At 45.4% G+C, this 19,883-nt stretch overlaps 1 protein-coding gene across 2 annotated transcripts; it reads right to left on the bottom strand.

The window, feature by feature from the left end:
• Positions 1-2,540: 2,540 nt before the first annotated feature.
• KLHL26 (kelch like family member 26) lies at positions 2,541-16,857 on the bottom strand. 2 transcript variants are annotated; one of them, XM_066635930.1, is made up of 3 exons: positions 16,779-16,857; positions 9,995-10,177; positions 2,541-5,997 (listed from the first exon to the last, which is right to left on the bottom strand). In XM_066635930.1, the coding sequence occupies exons 1-3, from the start codon at positions 16,838-16,840 to the stop codon at positions 4,416-4,418; spliced, it is 1,827 nt and encodes a 608-aa protein (XP_066492027.1). In that variant the 5' UTR covers positions 16,841-16,857; the 3' UTR covers positions 2,541-4,415. The 2 variants fall into 2 exon arrangements, with proteins under 2 accessions (XP_066492027.1, XP_066492028.1); XM_066635931.1 differs by lacking the exon at positions 9,995-10,177 and having other exon boundaries at positions 16,779-16,854.
• Positions 16,858-19,883: the final 3,026 nt, after the last annotated feature.

Below are 19,883 nucleotides of genomic sequence, written 5' to 3'. Positions count from 1 at the left end.
AAGCGGGCCGCTCAGAGGCCAGGGTTTCCCACTTGTTGAGGTTTACTCCTAAGGCCTTCAGATCCCTCTTGCAGATGTCCTTGTATCACAGCTGTGGTCTACCTGTAGGGCGCTTTCCTTGCACGAGTTCTCCATAGAGGAGATCCTTTGGGATCCGGCCATCATCCATTCTCACAACATGACCGAGCCAACGCAGGCGTCTCTCCTCCTCCTAACACTCCTATAAACATAATTTATAAACATGGTTTGTGCATGGTTACTAGGCATAGTCGCTACTTGGAACCTCCATATGAACAATCTATCTTTTAATACCAGATGTTGGCAACTACATGACAAACAGCATGTTGCCTTCATGTTCCCCAGAGGCATCTAGTTAACCTCTTCTTTTCAATTCTTCTTTTATTGGTGAATTCACAGCTCATAGCTTTATCTCTACTATTGATCATAGCTATTTGGAGCTTCTGTGTGGAAGAACAGTCTACCGAGAGATACTAGATTCTGTGGACAAGCGTCATGGCTTCTGGAAAATCTGTATGCCAACTGGCAGGGGGGCTTCCCCATCCCAGATACCTGGAACCAAATAATGATAGGGATTGAACCTGGGACCTTTGGTGTGCAAAGCATGATTATTCTGCCACTGATCTATAGGCCCACCTATAAGCATCTATGAAGCTCCCTTGGGCACACCATTAGTATATCTGGCCCAAGCAGCTCTCCAGGAGCCTTTCCAAGCTTCATTAGCTGAGATTCATTTAAATGGAGTTGTTGGGACCTTCTCCATGCAAAGAAGGTGCCCTACCATTTAACTATGAACCCTCCCCAGACTTGCCCACAGGTCTATCTGTCTGCCCTGATGTAGGCTGCTACCCCACAGCCCAGTCTCTCTCCACCCATCAACTCAGGCTTCCTCCCCTTCTGAGGTTTCACTGCCACACCTCTCCCCTGCTGGGTCCATGATGCATGATAGCCTTCACTCCTCCCACTTTGCAGGCCTATACAACAAAATTAGACACGCTGCCTTCCATCCTACCGCCCATTTAAAACAAAGCTAACCACATTCTGCTTCTGGTGTGCGGTGGTGGCAGCAGAGGAGGAGGTGGTACAGTGCTGGTTTTTGGATGTGCCATTAAATCCAATAGAGAGCATCCGTGCTCACTGCATCCTTCTGAATTCTGTCTCTGTACATGGAGTTTCCACTTATACACTATGGCTAACTGCACCTGCCAGCATTTGCCCTCTACAAAGTACCATCTGGATAATCTTCCAGAGTGAAATGTTCCCATTCTTTGGTGGAGTGTTAATATACACCCTGCCCTTTGATTGTTGGCCTCATAACTGTTCAGTGCTCTCAGGCTTACACTTCAAATTTCCTTTCAAAAAGACTAGGACCAGAAGCTGGAATATCAGGGCTGGGGTGATGATTGTCACCATCTTCTTACCCCTTGCCTCATACTTTCTGCTGCTTGCAGCCACTAATGAAGGAGAGAAAGCAACCAGCCAACAATTAAACCTGCAACCCATCAAGTCCTGCCTCCACTAGGTGCTCTTGGCAGTTATTTCCAAGGAAAGTTATTTACATGGGCAGTTGGCCACATCATTAATTATCAAGAGCCTTGATCTATTTTGGTGGTGTGAAGGCAAAGGCCATAGGTGGGGTTGATCATCCTTGGTGCATGTGTGCGACCTGCAAGTAATGTTTCAAGGGGAAAAAGAAGCAAAGCCTCTACTGGTAATCAGGAGGCAAATTCCACCTCGTTACAGGGCAAAAGTGGTAGGTCTAAAGAGGTGGATAGTGTTGTAGACCTAGCTATTCATCTGTAACCAGTTTCTGGGGTAGGTACACCTTAATGTTGCTACCAAGATAAACATTCCATTAAGAGAGACCATGTAATCATCTCTCAGCCAACTTGGAGCTCTCCTTATTCCTCTTAACTCACAAAAAGGGTATCAGGAATGTAAGCCTGAAGTGGGGGCTTGGCTGAGGTTGACAAAGCTGCAAAGGGCTTTATGCCTGCAAATAATGTTCTTCTTGGTGCACACTCTTATGAGCATAGCTTCTTCTAGGTAAAATAACATGCTCTGTATCAAGGCTCTATCCCAGAGATCAAGTACATAACAAGGGCATAATTAAATGATTAGGAGCTTCTTCTAGAATCTAGGTAATTGTGTACCATCCAGAAATTTGCTTTCCTGAATGTTGAAAGTTTTTTTTGCAACTTTTGTATTAATAGATTAAATATTTCCATTATTCAGAAGTTCAATAAACCCTCTCTCATGTCAAATGAAGCATCTCAGTGAGATTCTTTCTCCTTCCTTTGCCTTTCCATAGATCATCATCCCACTTCTACTTTATCTATGTAATAACATGCTGGCAGGGTGCCAGAGTGTACAGACAAAACAGTCCAACAGAAACAATGTCCATCATAAAGATTCTCCATTATCTCAATAATTTTTTCTGTGTGAATATGCAGAAACGTATCTAAATAATTGGAACATCAACAAATCAAAATGTATTTGGAAAAGTCTGTTTAATTTCACATCTTGAAAAATGCTCCATAGGTTCATGCTCTGATACAGAAAACAAAACCTCATCAGCAATATGCAAACAGCTAAACACGTCTCCCCTCCTGCTTGGAAATGTTGCAGTTCAGTAGTTTTCTATGTTAGCAGAATGTGCCTATTCCATTTTTTAGACCGTGGCTTGGGCCTATCTAACTGGTAGCTGCACACAAAAGGGAAGTGCACAACATTCACATGCAGAGGAGCTGTAAACATCCCATTCCCTGAGCTACAGTAATTGCTCTCTCGTGTGTGCTCTCTCTCTCTCTCTGCCCTGGGTTAACAAGAAGCTTCTCCAAAATGAATTGGTTCCCAAGCATCTCTTTTTGTCCCATCTATTTCAGGCCACCACTGTTGCAGGATAATTGGGGGCAAGACAAGCAAGGTGAGAAATGATTTGTACACCTTGAAAATGTCTTAAAAGAGATGCTGAGAGAAATAGCACAGTCACACCAAGTGGCTTGATACTGCGATCTGGTTAAGACAATGCAGGGTTATACGACCTTTTGGTCTAGCAGGGCAGCAGTTGCTGGACACGTAGTGGATACAGACTCCGCATCAAAGCGGCCACCTAACCAGTATGCTATTGTACTATTAACTCAATTTCAGTTGCTTCACCAGCGTATACTGACATATGCATGTAAGGCAGGATGACAGCAGATCCACCCCCCCTATTGTAATCCTAGTCAGTAAATACAAATGCCATTGTGTGCATATAGCTCCATGGGTCTGTATTTGTTATATCTAGTGGCAAAGACAATCTTGCCCCATCTTTGCTTGTCTGGATTTGCAAATGTATGGATTTTGCCTCCCCCTGGCCTAAGCAGGACAATAGTTCTCTGAAGTGGTTCTCTGTATTCACTCACCATGTCCAGTAAAATCCTGCAATGCAAAAAGCCTTCAAGTTGTCAGAAGAGAGAGTTGCCTGGGGCACACAAGAGGGTGGCAGAGGCCCAGGTTGGCCACTGCTGCTCCTTCACTAGAAGCATGACAAAAGACTTCCTTTTCCAGCCGCAGTGTCTGCCTGGATCGTTTTCTCTCTGGCTTATTTTTTGGTGTGTTCCCCCTACCTGGCACAACTCTTGGTCCTCAGCCTTAAAAAGGAGTCCCATGTGCCCTTCCCTGTGCCCCCTTCAAAAGATCACTGCTGTCAAAACATGTTTCATAAGTTATGGAAATGACACTCATTTCTGCGCAAGTAGGGTAAACGTTTTGTGGTCCAGTTTTAGGGACAAGAATCTGAGCAAGGAGTGATTATCTGGAAGGAAAGGGGGAAGAAACGGAGTTAAGCAGCAGCTTTCTATACATTTGGATGGGCAGAAGTTGCTGACAGAATCTCCAATTTCCCTCACAGTATGCATATGGTTGTTGTGTGCAAATGTGCTTTTCAAAAAAATAAAAGTGCACACACATCTGAGAGATCACACAGTTTTCATCTCCTTGGAACTGTCTCCCTACCACACCTGCCCTCTCTTATTGCTTATGAGAAGGTTAAGACGTTCTTGGTTTTGTATTTAATTGTTCAGATGTAACAACCCACACACAATGCGTTGGGGTGCATTAAAACCCTTCACAGTTTATAGACAAAATACATCTGCAAGACAGGACATTCTTAGGACAAGAGAAACAATGAGGACAGCACCACCCATCCATTCGCCTGAGAAATCCTAGGCCGGCCTCCTCATAGAAGCACTCTCTGATTGCACAATGGATGGGAAACACTGCGGGAAGGCAACAATGATAGGCAGGGATTGCCTGCCATGGACGTAACATTTTATTTGTTACAAAACAAGGAAATGAGGTGCAAACATCCCAACAACATGCAATGTTTCAAAACACCAGGCAACTGTTGATGGTCACCTCTGGGCTGTGGTCTGCGGTAGAATCACCGGTGCACAAGCAATGCCAGCAAAAGATTCTGGAAAATGCAAGTCCCTCTCCCACTCGTCCGTTTCTGTGTTGTATACCTGTACAATGCTGGTGACGTTATTCAGGTGCCAATTATAACCACCAACAATGTAAATCTTCTTCTCTAACAAGCAACAACCAGCCTCTGACTGTCCTGCCCGCATGGGGCTGACTGTTGTCCATTGGTTGGTCTCGGGCATGTAATATTCCACTGCCAAGACATCAAAGCAACGGTCAACATGGTCCATGCGGCCTCCAAGGGCATAAATCCGATTATTGGCGCTGATCATTGCATGCAGGACCCGGGGTTCATTCATAGAGGCTTTAAATTCCCACTGGTCCCCGGCAGGATCATAGCAATGCAATGCTTTCTTGTCTTCCACAGATATCCCATACCCACCCGATATATACAGTTTACCCCCGAGAGTGGCCCCAGCATGACCCCACGTCCTGCGTTTGAGGGAGCAAACATAGCTCCATTCATTGGTTTTGGGACAGTACTTCTCCACAGATGCCAAGCTGCCAGAGCGGTTCCGTCCCCCCGTAGCATAGACCATGCCATACAGGACGTTCAGCTGAAACTGGATCCTGCTCTCTTGCATGGCCTGGATGCGCAGCCACTGATTCAAGTGCGGGTCATAACGATAGCAAATATCCACTGCCCCCTCACCGCTGCGGTACTGCAGGTGCTGGCCCCCCACCACATAGACAAAGTTGTCCAACACAGCTACACAGGTATGGCTGCTCCCCACCTCCATTTCCGTCAGTTCCTTAAACTGGCGAGTGCTGCTGTCTGGTAGGTAATAGACCTTACCACTCACAGTCCTATCATTGTCTGTGTATGGGGTGCCACCAAATGTGATGAGGGAAAGGATGTCTGAACGAATGGCAGTGCGGGGTGACTGCATCTCATGCTGCCGGAAAGGCAAGATCTGATAATTGAAGGCTTCCAGGAGGTACTGCCTGCACAGGACATCCTCCACCATGATGTCCAAGGTCTGGACACTGTCCACCAGCTCAGAGGATTTCATGAGAGGGAAGCGGATGTGGCAGAGCACCTGACTAGCATTGCTGCGGCGTGATTGGTCGTATTGGAGCCAACGGATGGCAGCACGGAAGAGGTCGATCTCACTGCAGCTCTTGAGTTTGTTGCTCTGGAGGAAGAAGACGAGGCGCTCCAAGGGCAGGTGGAGGAAGTCTTCTTCCTCGGAAATCTGGAGGAAGTGCCGGAAGGTGAAAGCATCCACTGACTCCTTCAAGGAGGCCAGGCTGAAAGTGGTGGCCATCTGCCCAATGTTGAGGCAGGTCTCGACACTCATGGCAGACTTCAAGAACTCCTCACAGAGCTCCACTACCGGCACCATTTGCAAGAAGACAGCTGCTCCCAGCACATCTTGGATGCAGTCAAGGTCAAGGGTCACTTCAGCACTGTAAGCAAACTCTATGATGTGCTTCAGCCCTTTGGCAGAGACACCTTTCAGTTCAATGACATCCTGGTTGGCTTCTCTCATCCCACCAGTGAACATTGCCCTGAAGATGAAAGTGTGCAAAAGAAAATAGATGAGATTTACCATTATTAGCCAAGGACTTGTACCGTTTTCCCTATAGTGATCAACTAATTAAACAAGTTTTCACTGGCTAGTTATCTGCCTTTTGTCCAGCCTACCAACACAGACTTCAATGCAAATATTATGGGGAAAAAATACAAAATAATGTTTATTTTTAAATGGTAAATTTCTACAATAATATATTATTGAAACCAGAGGACTACTCCTTAAGTGAGGGCACAATCCTAACCTGGTCTACTCAGAAGTAAGTCCTATTTTGTTCAATGGGGCTTACTCTCAGGAAAGTGCAGCCTGAGTGTTTATTTCAGCTCTCAGAGTGGGCCTCTAACCAGCACTGAACACTACCCAAGACTATCAGTTTGATGCTCTCAGCCTTCTATCCACCTCCACTGTGCTTGGTTCATAGTCCTGACACCTCACTGTTATTGTAGACTCCCAACTTGCAACAGCATACTTGCTGCTTCTGCTGTGTCTTCAAACCTACCTATTGAGGGTAACTTCTAGAGCCCTACCCCATCACTGAGAGGCAGTAACTCCTTGCAACCTTGAACAGGAGGGGTATTTGGCAAAGAGTGCAGACAAGCAAGGCACAGTGTCCAAACACTGTATCTCAGGGAACCTGATGCAGTCACTTTGATAAGCAGTACTAGGCCAAGTTAGTGCCTGGATGGGAAATGGCCTGGGAACTGCATGAACACAGGTTGGGTTCTTTTATTTAGTGTCACCACCACTGGCCCATCTAGCTCAGTTCTGTTTACTCTGACTGTCTCTCTAAGAGCTCTCTAGGATTTCAGGCAGAGAAGGGTCTTTCCCACTCTTACCTAGAGATATAGGAATTGAACCTGGGACTTTCTGCATGTAAAACCTCTATCAATGAACTGAGACCTTCCCCATCCACTGTCTTGAGTACCATAAAAGACAAATGTAATCAATGACAAGAGATAGCAAGAGTGAGGCAAGCACAGATTAGCCAGAATCAACAGGATGATTCAGACCCATGCAAAAAAATTTGCCAAAAGGAATGTAAATGAGGGGGAAAAATAGGCTGTCATCTTTAATTAGGAGGGGGTTATATCTCAAACAGTTGAGCATCTGTTCTGCATGAAGAAGATCCCAGGTTCAATCTCCAGTTAAAAGAGATCACGGCTAGGAAAAATTCCCTCTTTGCCCAAGATCCTAGCAAGATGTTTGAGTAGACAACACTGAGGTAGATGAACCAAGATCTGGTGTGATATAAGATAGCTTCATAGATTAAAATACTATAAAGAGAGCAGAGTCACCAAAAACAAACTAACAAAACCAGTGAGGCCTGAGAGAAGAGAGGAGCAGTCATTCTTCCCCACCCCCACCCCCAGCTCTGCCCTGATCTAGATCTTTGTATGCTGGGAGATCCAGATGTTGAACTTCACTCCTTGTAGCCCAGTGACCAGCTAAGCTTCTAAATGGGTATTGTTCATGGAGACAGCAAATGGAAGCATTATCCACTTAAGCATTTAAGCTGTTTCATGGGTGGCAGGGAAGAAACCTGCTTCATATCAATGAGCAAGAGATGAAAGTCAGAAAGATGGGCAAGTCATCTCAGTTTAAAACTGCATTCTGAAATCCAGCTTAAAGAGATAGCTTCAAAGCAGTTTTTCAAATGCCTTTCCCTACCACTCTCAATCTATCAAAACCAGAGCATGTCCAAAAGGAAGATTATGCTTCTCACTGTTCCTCAGGATGGCCTGCCTCAACACTGCAGAAGTTATAAAAGAAACCCTCACAGCAGCCCAAGTAGGGTGTATAGATCCAAACAAAGCCATTAGCATCTGGTGGAGAATCATCTGCCTCTGTTAATGTTTGCCTGTTCGGGAGAGCAATAACCTTTGGGGCTTGATGTTACTAAGGAAACAAACACTAACTGAAAAAACACACACACACAACACAAATCTTAGAACTAAGGCACAAAATGAGGGGGGCGTCAACAGCTGCAAGGAGGTGGAGGAAAGGTTTAAGGTTTTATCCCTGCTGAGCTCAAGGCACCCAAGGTGTGAGGTGGGGATGCAGGAAACCACCTTGGGACCCTTCTGATGTTTCCAAGCCCCCAGCACCTTTGGTCATGTGGCCAGAACCTGACTAGTCAGGATTATCTGCTCTGGGATGTTTCACAGCCCACCTGAATTCACCACACATGAGGGCAGTGTAGGGGGGAAAGATACTGGCAAAGTTCTTTGGGGGGGCAAGAATTTAAAAAGTGGTAGAGCAGACACAAGAGCCCTATTGGATCAAAACAAAGGCTTATTTAACCCAGTGTCCATTTCTCACTACAGCCAACTGGATGCCTCAGGGGGAAGCCCATGAGCAAGGGCAACTAGGCCCCTGCTACTTGCTTCCCAGCAACTGGTATCCAGAGGTAGATCGCCTCTGGACATGGAAGTTCCACTATCATGGCCAATAGCTACTGACAGACCCCTCTTTCTTTCCTTCCATGAGTTTGTCTAATCCAGGGGTGTCCAAACATTTTGGCAGGAGGGCCACATCATCTCTCTGACACTGTGTTAGGGGCCGGGGGAAAAAGAATTAATTTACATTTAAAATTTGAATAAATTTACATAAATGAATTCATTAGAGATGGAATATGAATGAATGAAGGTCTTGCAATAGCTTAAGGCCTATAAAAGGTCTTGCACAAAGCAAGGCTGGCCTTTCCTTCGCTGCCACTGCTGCATTACAGATGTGAAACAGCAAGTACTTGAGGGAACCCTCGTCCCACAGCTCAGGTGAGAGGTCGAACAGTTGTCCTCATGCTGAAAGCAGTTGCGTCAGGCCGGAGACTTGTCTCTGGAGGGCCAGAGGCTCATTGGAGATTGGGGGCTCCCCGCAGGCCAGATTGGGAGCCCCCAAGGGCCACAAGTGGCCCCCGGGCTGGGGTTTGGGCACCCCTGGTCTAATCCACTTGTAAAAGCCATCTAAGCCAGTGGCCATTGGTGCATCATGTGGCAATGAGTTCTGTTAGTTTCATTCCACATTGTGTAGAAAGCATCATTTGGTATGTCCTGAATCTACAGAACATCAGTTTCATTGAAAACCCCCAAATTCTAGTATTACAGGAGAAAAACGTCTCCCTGTCCACTTTCTCAACACCACTAACCTTAAATTTTGGGGCTGATTTGAGCAAATCAGTAAGCAGATGCATGAAGGAAAGGAAGCGCAAGAGCTTTACAATGGTTTCAGCAGTATCATCCAGTGGGATAGGAGCTTGCTACAACAGAGAAGCTACAGTACTAACCCCACTCCTTGAGCTATAGCAGTTTCCCTAGTCACCAAAGGCTGCTTGCTCTCCGAAAAGCATCTTAGCTGGTTCTGTACTTTCCATCCCTTTAAATCATTTTTAGTCTCAACTGAGTTGAGGAGCTCAAGAAGTCATTAGACACTGCCAAATCAACTTCCTACTAACCCTGACAGCTCTCCCAGGTCCTGCATTACAGTACCCTAGTCTGACTGGCTTCTTGTGGCTGCATCCCACCTGTGCCAGTTTCACCAGACTTTGCATAATATCCCAGTGGGTTTTCAGACCACTTGGAACACAACAGGTGTCTGGCGTTGCTGCAGTATTTGAACTTCTAACTGATTGTAAGCTAGTTGGTACAATTTATACATTTATAACCAGCTCCTCAATGCAAAACATTTCCAGGGCAGCCGATGACAACATTCAAAATACCACTACCACATTACAACAGTTGGAACAACTGATTGTCAGTAAGAAAGAGGAGCTTCATGGTTTCTAAATTACAAATGGTTTTCTTCCTAATTGTCTGGAAAAGATCCCTCCACAGTGTTAATGATCAGCAGCTATTTACAAGTCTGTCTATATGTTTAGCAAAAGCTAATGAGGAATAATTGGCTAGTGTTTCTCTCCCACGCTGAGGAGTGGGGAGAAAGAAATTCACTGGAATTGGCTTCCCAACTCTAATCCTCACCTGAAATAGTCACTGCAGGCAGCCAGGACGACTTTGTGGACCTGAAACACTTCATTGTTGATGGTCAGAATGACGTCGAGCAATTGAGCCTGAGCCCGGAGAGAAGCTAGGCCATGCAGGAGAGTGGCACTATGGCCTGGAGCAGAGAAAGTGCATTTCAAGGTGCTGTTCTTGCCTGCCATGCTGGAACGAGAAAGACAGGAGGGAATCCTTGAATGGCTGATCAGCAATCAGCTGCCCGGGATTGGGAACAGCAAGCAGGTTTTGCTCCCACTTAAGCCTGCATACCAAGCAGGAGAGAAAGGCATATTGCTTTCCCACTGCTGCTATCCTGCAACTGGTATTTAGAAGCACACTGCCACTGAAAAATGGAGGTTATGCAGAGCCGTCATGAGTAGTAGCCATGATCTCCTCCGTGAATTTGTCCATGTCCCTTTCAAAGCCATCACCATATCTTACAGCAATTAATTCTACACCTCAATTTTGCCCTGAGCGAAGTACTTCCTTTTCCCTATAGTGAACAAATGAATTGGGACCACTTGTTCCCATACAAGTCTGCCTTCTTTCTGAGTGCCCCTGCCTTTGGAGATTAAATAGGTGGTGAGCAGAGACAGGACTTTGTCAGTGGTATCATTTCTCCCTTCTCTCTCATGTAATAGGGAATACCTCTTTTAAAATGAGGCATTCCCCATTCTCTCGCATGCATTTTAAGTTGAAGCAATACCCCTTCTGTCTCATATAGGAGGCACTACTCTTCTAAGATGGCACTTGTCACCTGCAATGGATGTATACAAAAACTGATCAAATCTGCTGCCTGATTAACTGGGGGCACTTTGTATTTAAATAAAATAATGTCTCTAATCTAATTGGTTAAATGTTGCAGCTCAACGTTTTTTACATTCTGTATTTCTAAATTAGAGACACCCCTCCAGGAGAAAACAAACAGGGAAGGAAATTATAGAGATGGGAGAATGGGGAGGGGGAGTTGCAATGAAATCTTACATTCAGATGACTGTGTTGCGTCTGTGTGTGGGGGTGGTAAATGGACACGAACCGAGTCAACTGCAGCATATGACAGAACAGTACAGGAGTGTCCTAATGTTTTTTTCTGGTTTTCCAATGCCATGCTTTGTGTTATTGTGTTGGGGGGAAAAAGCAGAGAGGAGAGGCATCTGCTGCTTGGCAGAGCCTCTGAAAGGCATAAAAGAAAGGCCTTGAAATGGTTCTTTGCCAATCCTGCACACACTGAATACAGAGATCTGCCTGTACTAGGTTTGCCCCAAGCTGTAGCAGTGAAAAAGCAGGTCAGGGAAGCAGTAATTCTGACTTTGGTACCCCAAAGCACCTTCCAATCAATTCAGAATTCACCTGCTCAACCAGAAAACACTGGCACTGAGTACTTGAGCTAGAAGATTTCCCTTCCCCCTTTATTCCCCAAACAAATCTTCTCTTTTAAACTGTTGCTTAAAGCTACTCCCCCCTGCCCCCACTTTTATCATGACTCCCTACCAAGTTTCCACACAAAAGCAAGCAAGGTTCCATTTGGTTTTACAGTCCAGCTTATCCTGCACGGTTGGGTCCCCAGAATCTCACCTATCAAGTTGGCCAGAGCGCCAGGCGTGGTGCCACTGGCCAAATGAAAGCAAGGTGCAGTACTGACCACTGTAAATGTTCTCCATGTGCTCCCTTCCTCTCCTTGGCTTAGGCTGAAATTGCTATTATGACAGCATTGGTGTGAGATAGCCCTGGTCACAAAAAAGGGTATTGCTGAGTTGGGAAAGCTCAACTGGCAAGATCAAGGCCTGGAATACAGAGGTGAACAGAACCCACAACAGTGGAAGGAGTAAAGAGTGGAAACTAATATTCTGGAGTTCTACCACACTCTAACGTTCAGCACTCTTCACATACATTGTTGTTGTTGTAATCCTTACAACAACTCTAACATAGATGGTATTATTAGCCATATGTTGCAGACAGGGAAGACAGGTTCAGAGAGAGTGGCTTGCCTAACAGCACTCTAGTTCATGGCAGAAGTGACATTTGAAGGGGGGGGGGCTTCCTGAATCTTAGCCATTATACTACAAATAAATCACATTTTAAGCATTCTGCATACACTACCTTTTCCAACAGCCATGTAAGGTAGGTCCAAATTATTATTACTTTGCAGCTGGGGAAAACAGGTTCAGAAAGCACAACTTGCCTAAGGCCATGTATTGAGTTCATGGCTGAGACAACATATGAACAAGGAACATTCTGATTCACAGCTCCGTCAGGTAGCCATGACACAACACTCACTTCTAAACTGCTATTTCATAAATTTGACACATGCATCCCTGGCCTTCCATGAGAATCCACACCTACTTTGACACGTAAAACAGTTGTGCTTTCAACATGGCCTGTCAGCCTAGCTTTACAAGTAAGCCCACCAAAAAAAATCACCAGTCCATAAACATGATTAATCCCTCACAGACTGAAAAGCAAGAGAATACTTTTGTAAAGCAACTCTGTCCAATTGGCCAGAGAGCAATTTTACTAAGTGTAGACAAGTGGCTATTTACAAGCTTGCATAAATCAATGTAATGGTCCTCTCAGAGCTTCCTCCTTTCCTATCAAATGCCTCTTTTGGGCATCTGGACTCAGGCAAGACTCTGATGGCAAAAACAAGAGAACTTACAGTACTTATACAAATCTATAGTGTAGCCACATTTGAAAGAATAAAGACAGTTCTAGTCACTCTGATCCCTAGTCACAAAAAGTCACAACCCTAGTCACAAAAAGGATATTGCTGAGTTTGAAAAGCTTCTCAGCATCACCAAGTGAAACTGATGAGCAGGAGATCCAGGAAGGACACAAGAAAGTACTTTTCACACAAGACAGAATTCATTTCTGAAACTCACTGCCACATGATGTGGTAACAACCACTAACTTAAATGGATTTAATAGAAGAGTAGATGAATTTATATGAGGAAAGGTCTCTAATAGTGATGACAGCTACAAAGATGACAGTCTAAACAAGCTTGGAGTTTAGAAGCAGAGTACTCCAGTACAGCAGAGAAGGACTGCTGCCTTCCAACAGTACTGGATTGGTCATTGTAGGAAGCAGGATGCTGGATTAAGATGATCCTTTGCTCTGTTCCAAAAGAGCTCTTATGCTCTTAAGCAGGAACCTTAAACTTTTTTTCACGCATAGCAATTATAATATAAAGAGAGAATATTAAGCGTACTCGAAAGGTTATGCTATTCTCTTTTAACACCAGTAATGTAATGCTTTCAGTTTCATGCCTACATGGAAGGTTTATTCACTGGTTCGTAAAACAGCAATCAGATACTTTTTTAAAAGTCAAAAACAATAGATTGGATGGCGAAGATGCTGGATCTTGTGGAGATGCCAAAGTTGACATCTTTAATTAGAGAAAACAAAATAGATTCATTTTTGACTGAGTGGAAGCCATTTGTGATTTTCCTGCAAAGCTTAGATTGTAATGAATTATATACCTGTGGGTTTGGAGACTGAATAGAAGAGATAGATATAAAAGAGATCTAATATTAAGTTTAATCTTTATTGTATCAAATATTATAAAGAGAGATATTATGTATGTTTGTAAGCCTGTAGTAGAGATAAGTGGAAGTCTTTTAAAATTTTGTGTTAGTTCCACATTGTAATGAAAATAATAAATAAGTTCTTAACAAAAAAATCAAAAACAATATATAGCGTCAGTCTCTTTTGGATAAATGAGAGGTAGCTATGATTACTGTTAATATTTTGAAGCTTTAAACTTTGCCATCACATGCCCAGGGAAAACAAGACCCTGACAACCTCATTTGGGTGAAAAAGCACAAACAAGAGATTCTAAAAACTCAGAAGGGACTGCAAAGGTGCTCTAGTCCAGGGGCAGGATGACTTTAGTCTTGCATGATCAACTCCGTGGGCGTTTGTTTTTTCCTAGGATCCTACAAAGCTGAATTGCCAAACTCAAGGTCTCTTAACAGTTAAGGTATACCTAATCTGTGCTCAGCAATCCTTGAGATTGCACTCTTGTGTTTAAGGACAAAAGAACAGCCCTGCAAGATCAGACCCTAAAGGTATATCTAGTCAGACAATTGCCTCTGGAAAGTTCACTCTTAGGACAAGAAGGTGATGGCCACCATTTACTGTTCATATAATCCATGGATCCAGACTACCTTAGTACATGGAAGTTCCATTTAGCTCTCATGGATAACAGGTGCTAATGGATCCAAGATCAAAACTAGTACCCTGTTGGATCCAACAAAATGTGCACCTATTTATTTATATATTCACATATAAAAGCACTTTTCAAAGAAAGAAGTCTGGTCACTGCCTCAACAGGCTTACGAACTAGATCTCAAAAGAAGGGAGATGACAGAGAAAGAGAAGAAAAATGGGGGTGGGGTAGAGAGGGGAACAATCTGCTAGCCCAGCATCCTTTGCAAGATCGTTAGCAAGCAATCAGTGGTCCACTGGTTTGGCCATCAGTATGACACTACCATTACTTTTGGATTTCCACCCCCACACCTATCCACATGGATCCTGTCATTTTTGCCTGTAATAATTAAGAATCCAGTTCAATGCACCAATCAATTGTCCAACATGGGGGGAGGGAAAGGAGGTGGGTGGGATTTCTTAGTCATCAGTTGAAAATCAATTAAAACACACTTAATCACATGCCTTCCTTTCCAAAGCAATGACCAGAGTTATTGTATCCAACAGAAACACCATTTTTGTCTCCAAACAAACAAGTAGATTCTTGTCATAGGAAAGGGGATTTCTCTATTTCTGACTTTAAAGTCTAATAGTTTCAGGGAGAAGGGACAGATAAGGAGTACAATACTCCAACATACAGGAAGTGAAAGGCAAGCTTAGTCAAGAGACACTAACAGTTATCTGAAAGTGGTGTCAGGACCAGGAAGGTGCCAAGAAATCAGGAAGGTGTAATGGAAGAGGAAAGAGAAGTATGTACATTAAGATGGGGGAACAAGCAAAAAAGTGGACAATAGGATAGGCAGGGGAACAGGCAGGATAGGTAGGGAAGCTGTGGACCCACATAAAGAAAAGTGGGAATGGGGCAACTAGGAGCTGAACACAATTAGGAATTGTGTTCCTTAGGAGAAAAGGAATGCAAATCAGGAGGAGCATCAGGAGGACTTTGGGTGGGAGGGGGCAATAAGTAGCCAACAGTGGGGTCTGTCAACAGCTATTAGTCACAATGGCTAAATGAAATGGGGCTATGTGCCCCAAATGGCTTACAGCACAATCCTATGCATGTCTCCTCAGAACTAAGTCCCACTTTGTTCAATGGGGCTTACTAGCAGGAAAGTGCATATAAGATTTCCACCTTAGAGAGGTATCTTACCAGCAGGTTAGCTACTGAAGCTTTTTAAAAGATGCCTGAAGTCATCACCTCAAGCCTGGAATGGTACTGAACCTTGATATAAGAGGGAGAAGTTTGAATCATATCCTGACGTAGGTTACTATCTCATAACGCCAGCACAGTTCAAGGAACTAAGGCTACAATCCTACACCACTTACACAGGAACATGTCCCATTGAACTGAATGGGATTTCCAAGTAAGCACTGCATAGGAATGGGGGAAACCCAGGAAACAACAGAGGTAGGTATAGCTATTTCTCTTACGTTCTTTGTAACCCACCCTGCTTCTTTGGCTCATAACGGATACAAATATCTTAATTCTTTTTCTTTTGTACGGGATGAAAAATAGACCCCATCTCAACTCAGCATCATAAATGTGCAAGTATTGGGGAATGAAACATAATTATCCAGTTACACGTGAGACAAATGGGGTACAAGGGAGGCAGTAAAGGGAAATATTTGACACATGGGAACAAGATAGGGAGCAAAGAACCGTGGAGGCACCCTCCTAAGTTATGCTATGTGGAAGCGGGGAAATGGGGGAACAACTCTTGGGAATATGGAGGAAGGCAGTTGGGGGATGATACATACTAGGAATAGACTGGGGGGAAAGAAGGAGCCAAGGAGGGCAAGTATGGGATATACAGGTGAGACTAGATGAGGATGCAAACCCCAGTTCTGTGGGATGATTATAGGGGATCAATTAACCAGAAGTAAAAAAAAGGACCAGACAGGTGCTATGGGAAACAATTACTTACGGAAGGGGACACAAGGGGGGACACACACCTGAGGATCAGATTTTGGGTAAGCAAGATGCAAGTGGGGGGAAGCAACTAGATCAAGTATGGGAAAGACTGTAAATGGGGGTGGGAGAGACTTCCTGGGAACAAATGAGTGACATGTGAGGAAGGGGGCAATAGCAGGGAAGAACTCAGGCACGCCCAGGGCAGATGGGGAGGGGGAAAGAGAGACAAGGAGAACATCTGTGGGGGGGGAGGATTACATTAGGGCAAAGAGAGGTCCTCTATCCAAGGGGGGGCAATTACATGGAGAGGGGGGGCAACTGGAAGAGGAGGGAGAGAGCCTGCAATGAGGGGGGTCGGTTATGAGGGGAGGGTCCTCTTGGGGCAGGAAGGAGAACCACCATGGAAGACAACTATGTGGAGAGAAAGCCCCCCTGGGGGCTTTCTGGGGGGCAGCCAGATCTGGGGGGGAGCCATGTAATGGGGGGCAGCTCTGCAGAGGGGGGACGCTCCTTGGGACAAACAAGTGCCATGGGGGTCGCATCCCCAGGGACAGGCGGGGTGGGCGGCAGGAGTCACTGGAGAGGGGAGGGGAGTGTGGGGCGGAGTTGCGAGAGCCCCCCGCAGAAAAGGGGGCCTCTCCCTCCCTCACCTGGAGCCGCTGCTGGGCGTGGGCGGCCGCTCGGAGGCTTCGGCCCCGCCGGACTCCGCCATCTTTCCCCCCCGCCTAGCCGGCCTCCTCCTCCTCCTCCCGCTTCGGCAGGCAGGCCAGGCTGGCTTCCTCCCTCCCTCCTTCGCGCCTTCCCAGGCCGCGGCCGCCGAAGCGGGCTGAGGGCGGGACGCTACGAAAGGACTGAGGAGGAGGCCTCAGCAGTCCTCCCCGCCCCCTCCTTGGTCCCACAACACGCACCCCTCTGCCCCATAGGTGGGAGAGACCCGCTAATGGAGGTCCCGCCCTCTGCAGGAGCGTTATAGTATCCCTCAGGGGTTGGGGGGCAGAAGCTGGCCTCAGAGGGTTTGGGGGAGTGGGTGCCCCCCATAGAAAGCCCAGCAGGGGATGTAGTTGAGAAGCTTCTAATCTCCTCCCCACATACATAGGGATGAATTGGGGGGCACATGTCCCAAAGAGAGTGTTTGGGGGGGGGGAGGCTTGCTTCTTCCCTCATTGGGGGGATAGTGGTTTTGTTGGAGAAAATGATGCAGGAGATGGATCGAGTGGGTCCCCAGCATGTACTTAGTCAGTGGAACTGCTTGCCACAGGATGTGGTGTCAGAGACAGTGGATTGGGGGGGTGTTCTTTACCCTCTCACACAACACCAGAACCAGGGGACATCCACTAAAATTGAGTGTTGGGAGAGTTAGAAGAAAATATTTCTTTACCCAGCTTGTAATTAGACTGTGGAACTCCTTGCCACAGGATGTGGTGTCGGAGATAGTGGCTAGGGGGGTGTTCTTTTCCCCCTCACACAACACCAAAACCAGGGGACATCCTTTAAAATTGAGTGTCAGGAAAGTTAGAACAGAAAACACTTCTTACCCAGCATAGTCTGTGGAACTTGTTGCCACAGGATGTGATGATAGCATCTGGCCTCAGTGCCTAAAAGGAGATTGGGCGAGTATCTAGAAGAAAAGTCCATCACAAGTTACAAGCCTGTGCAACCTGCTTTAGAAATAAGCTACCTCAGAAGGCCAGGTGCAAGGGATCAGCAACAGGATATACGTATCTTGTTGTTTTGAGTGCTTCAGGAAGCATCTGGTGGACCATTGCGAGATCCAGTAGGGAACTTCTTATGAGATCTCTGCCTCCAAAGCATGAATTCACACATGAATTGAGTGAATTCACCCCTCAGAAAAGGAGAACATAAGAACAGCCCCACTGGATCAGGCCATAGGCCCATCTAGTCCAGCTTCCTGTATCTCACAGCGGCCCACCAAATGCCCCAGGGAGCACACCAGATAACAAGAGACCTCATCCTGGTGCCCTCCCCTACATCTGGCATTCTGACTTAACCCATTTCTAAAATCAGGAGGTTTGTTGAGAAGATCAGGAGAAGTTTGGAGAGTGGCTACATTACAAGACAAACACTTTGGGAATTTCCTCCCGATACACAAACAAAAGGATGGATTGGAGGATCACTCTTGTCCTCCCAAGAGAGGGAAGCATTTACAGTGAACCCTCAGTTTAACACACCTTGATTTAACTTCAGAAACATTTTCTACTTCATTAAAAACTAGTCATATATGTTTTTGCACATGTGCACCTCCATTAACTTAAATACATCTAGATTTAACAGATGTTCAGCATAATGGACAATACTTTCCTTATTAGTCCACTAAATTGCAAGGACATGGAGTCAGAGCCTCACCTGACCTAACAAGGAAAGAAAAGGTGTTTTGCCTTTCCAGCCTTTCTTCTCCAGCAGTCAGTGAACAGAGTAGTGCACACCCATAGGAGGGAGCTATTAGCTGATTGCTTGCAATCGTGGCTGGCTTCAAGTGGAAATAAAGACAGGGCATCTGCATCAGCAACAGTTGGGGAGGCAGCAGGCAGAACTGCCTTAGCAGGTCAGATGGCAATCATGGATGGCTCCAATTAAAAAAAAAAAAAGGCTGGGTGCCTGCATCAGCAACCTCTGGGGAGGCAGCAGGCAGAGCTGCTTCAGGTCTGTTAGTAAGAAAACTATGAAAACAGTAGGGACCCTGTGTGAATGGACCTGGCTCTTCAAAGAAGCAGGGGAGGGTGTTGCTGAGCTCTACCTAATGGGTGAAAAACAGGTGAGTTTTAAAAAGTTTATTACCAGAGGGGGAGTGAGCTTCAACAAAAGTAAGATCCACCACAAGAGACTGAGTTTAAGGGGTGTGCGCATGTGAGTGTGCCTCCCTGAGCCTGGACCTCACCTCATGTCACTGCTAAGTCGAAGGTTTACCAAATCTGCGGATTCTGTCCCTATTGGGAAGTTCAGGATATACAGAGATTTCTCCCACACATATTCAATAGCCTGAATTGGGGGTCACAGTTGGATCACACACATTCACACAAAGAGCCAAATTTGGAGAGAGTGGCTTCAATGGGAGACTCCAGAACATAGGGATTTGTTCTTTCTACAATACATGGTCTCCCTCCTCAGAAAATTTGGGGAGCCTGGTCCTGTTGAAAGGTCCAGATAATATGGGTCCTTATCCCCCAAATACATGCACTTGGCTCCACAGAGAGGACCAAAGTTTGGGAAGACTGCTTCCTTTGGGAAATCAGATCTGGGTTCTTATGCTTAGATTGATCTTTTAGCACTTATTAGCCATGCTAATGGCTTATAGGTGCTCCCATAAGAAAGTCATGAGGCCATGGACCTATAGTTTTATTGCTATGTTGCTTATTCTTGCACATCTTTATTTATTAGCTGCCTTGTGAATTTTGTTCTCAAAGACAGGATATAAATCATCATCAAGGTTACAAAAATTGAGCCTCTGCATCGCAAGGCAGTCTACATCTGAGTCACAGTTAGCTAAGGCTAAGGGGAAGATAATCACTTTGATGTTTCCTGGATGTATCTGATTTGCCAGTGTGGAAAGTGCTGAACAGGATGGATCGAGCAAAGCAGTTCTTTAAGTTCTTAGATAGACACTTAATATAGACCAATTAGCTATAATAGCTAAATACACCATACTTAGCAGTAGCTTAACTCTGGATGCTGAATGCTGGGGACAAACAACAGGAAGGAGCATTGCCTTCATGCCTAGTTTGTGGGTTTCCCAAAGG

Source organism: Tiliqua scincoides, chromosome 8 (genome assembly GCF_035046505.1).
Source record: "Tiliqua scincoides isolate rTilSci1 chromosome 8, rTilSci1.hap2, whole genome shotgun sequence".
NCBI classification, from domain to species: Eukaryota; Metazoa; Chordata; class Lepidosauria; order Squamata; family Scincidae; genus Tiliqua; species Tiliqua scincoides.
The sequence above is the reverse complement of the archived record's forward strand: the minus strand, read 5'-3'. Positions and strand labels throughout refer to the sequence as shown.

What these genes read in the sequence shown, in the direction of transcription:
- KLHL26 (XM_066635930.1), bottom strand. Translation starts at nt 16,840, where the DNA reads ATGGCGGAGTCCGGCGGGGCCGAAGCCTCCGAGCGGCCGCCCACGCCC. An exon ending in ACGCCCAGCAGCGGCTCCAG is followed by an intron (nt 10,178 to 16,778) that starts GTGAGGGAGGGA and finishes TTCTCGTTCCAG; the next exon opens with CATGGCAGGCAAGAACAGCA. An exon ending in GCCTGCAGTGACTATTTCAG is followed by an intron (nt 5,998 to 9,994) that starts GTGAGGATTAGA and finishes TTTCATCTTCAG; the next exon opens with GGCAATGTTCACTGGTGGGA.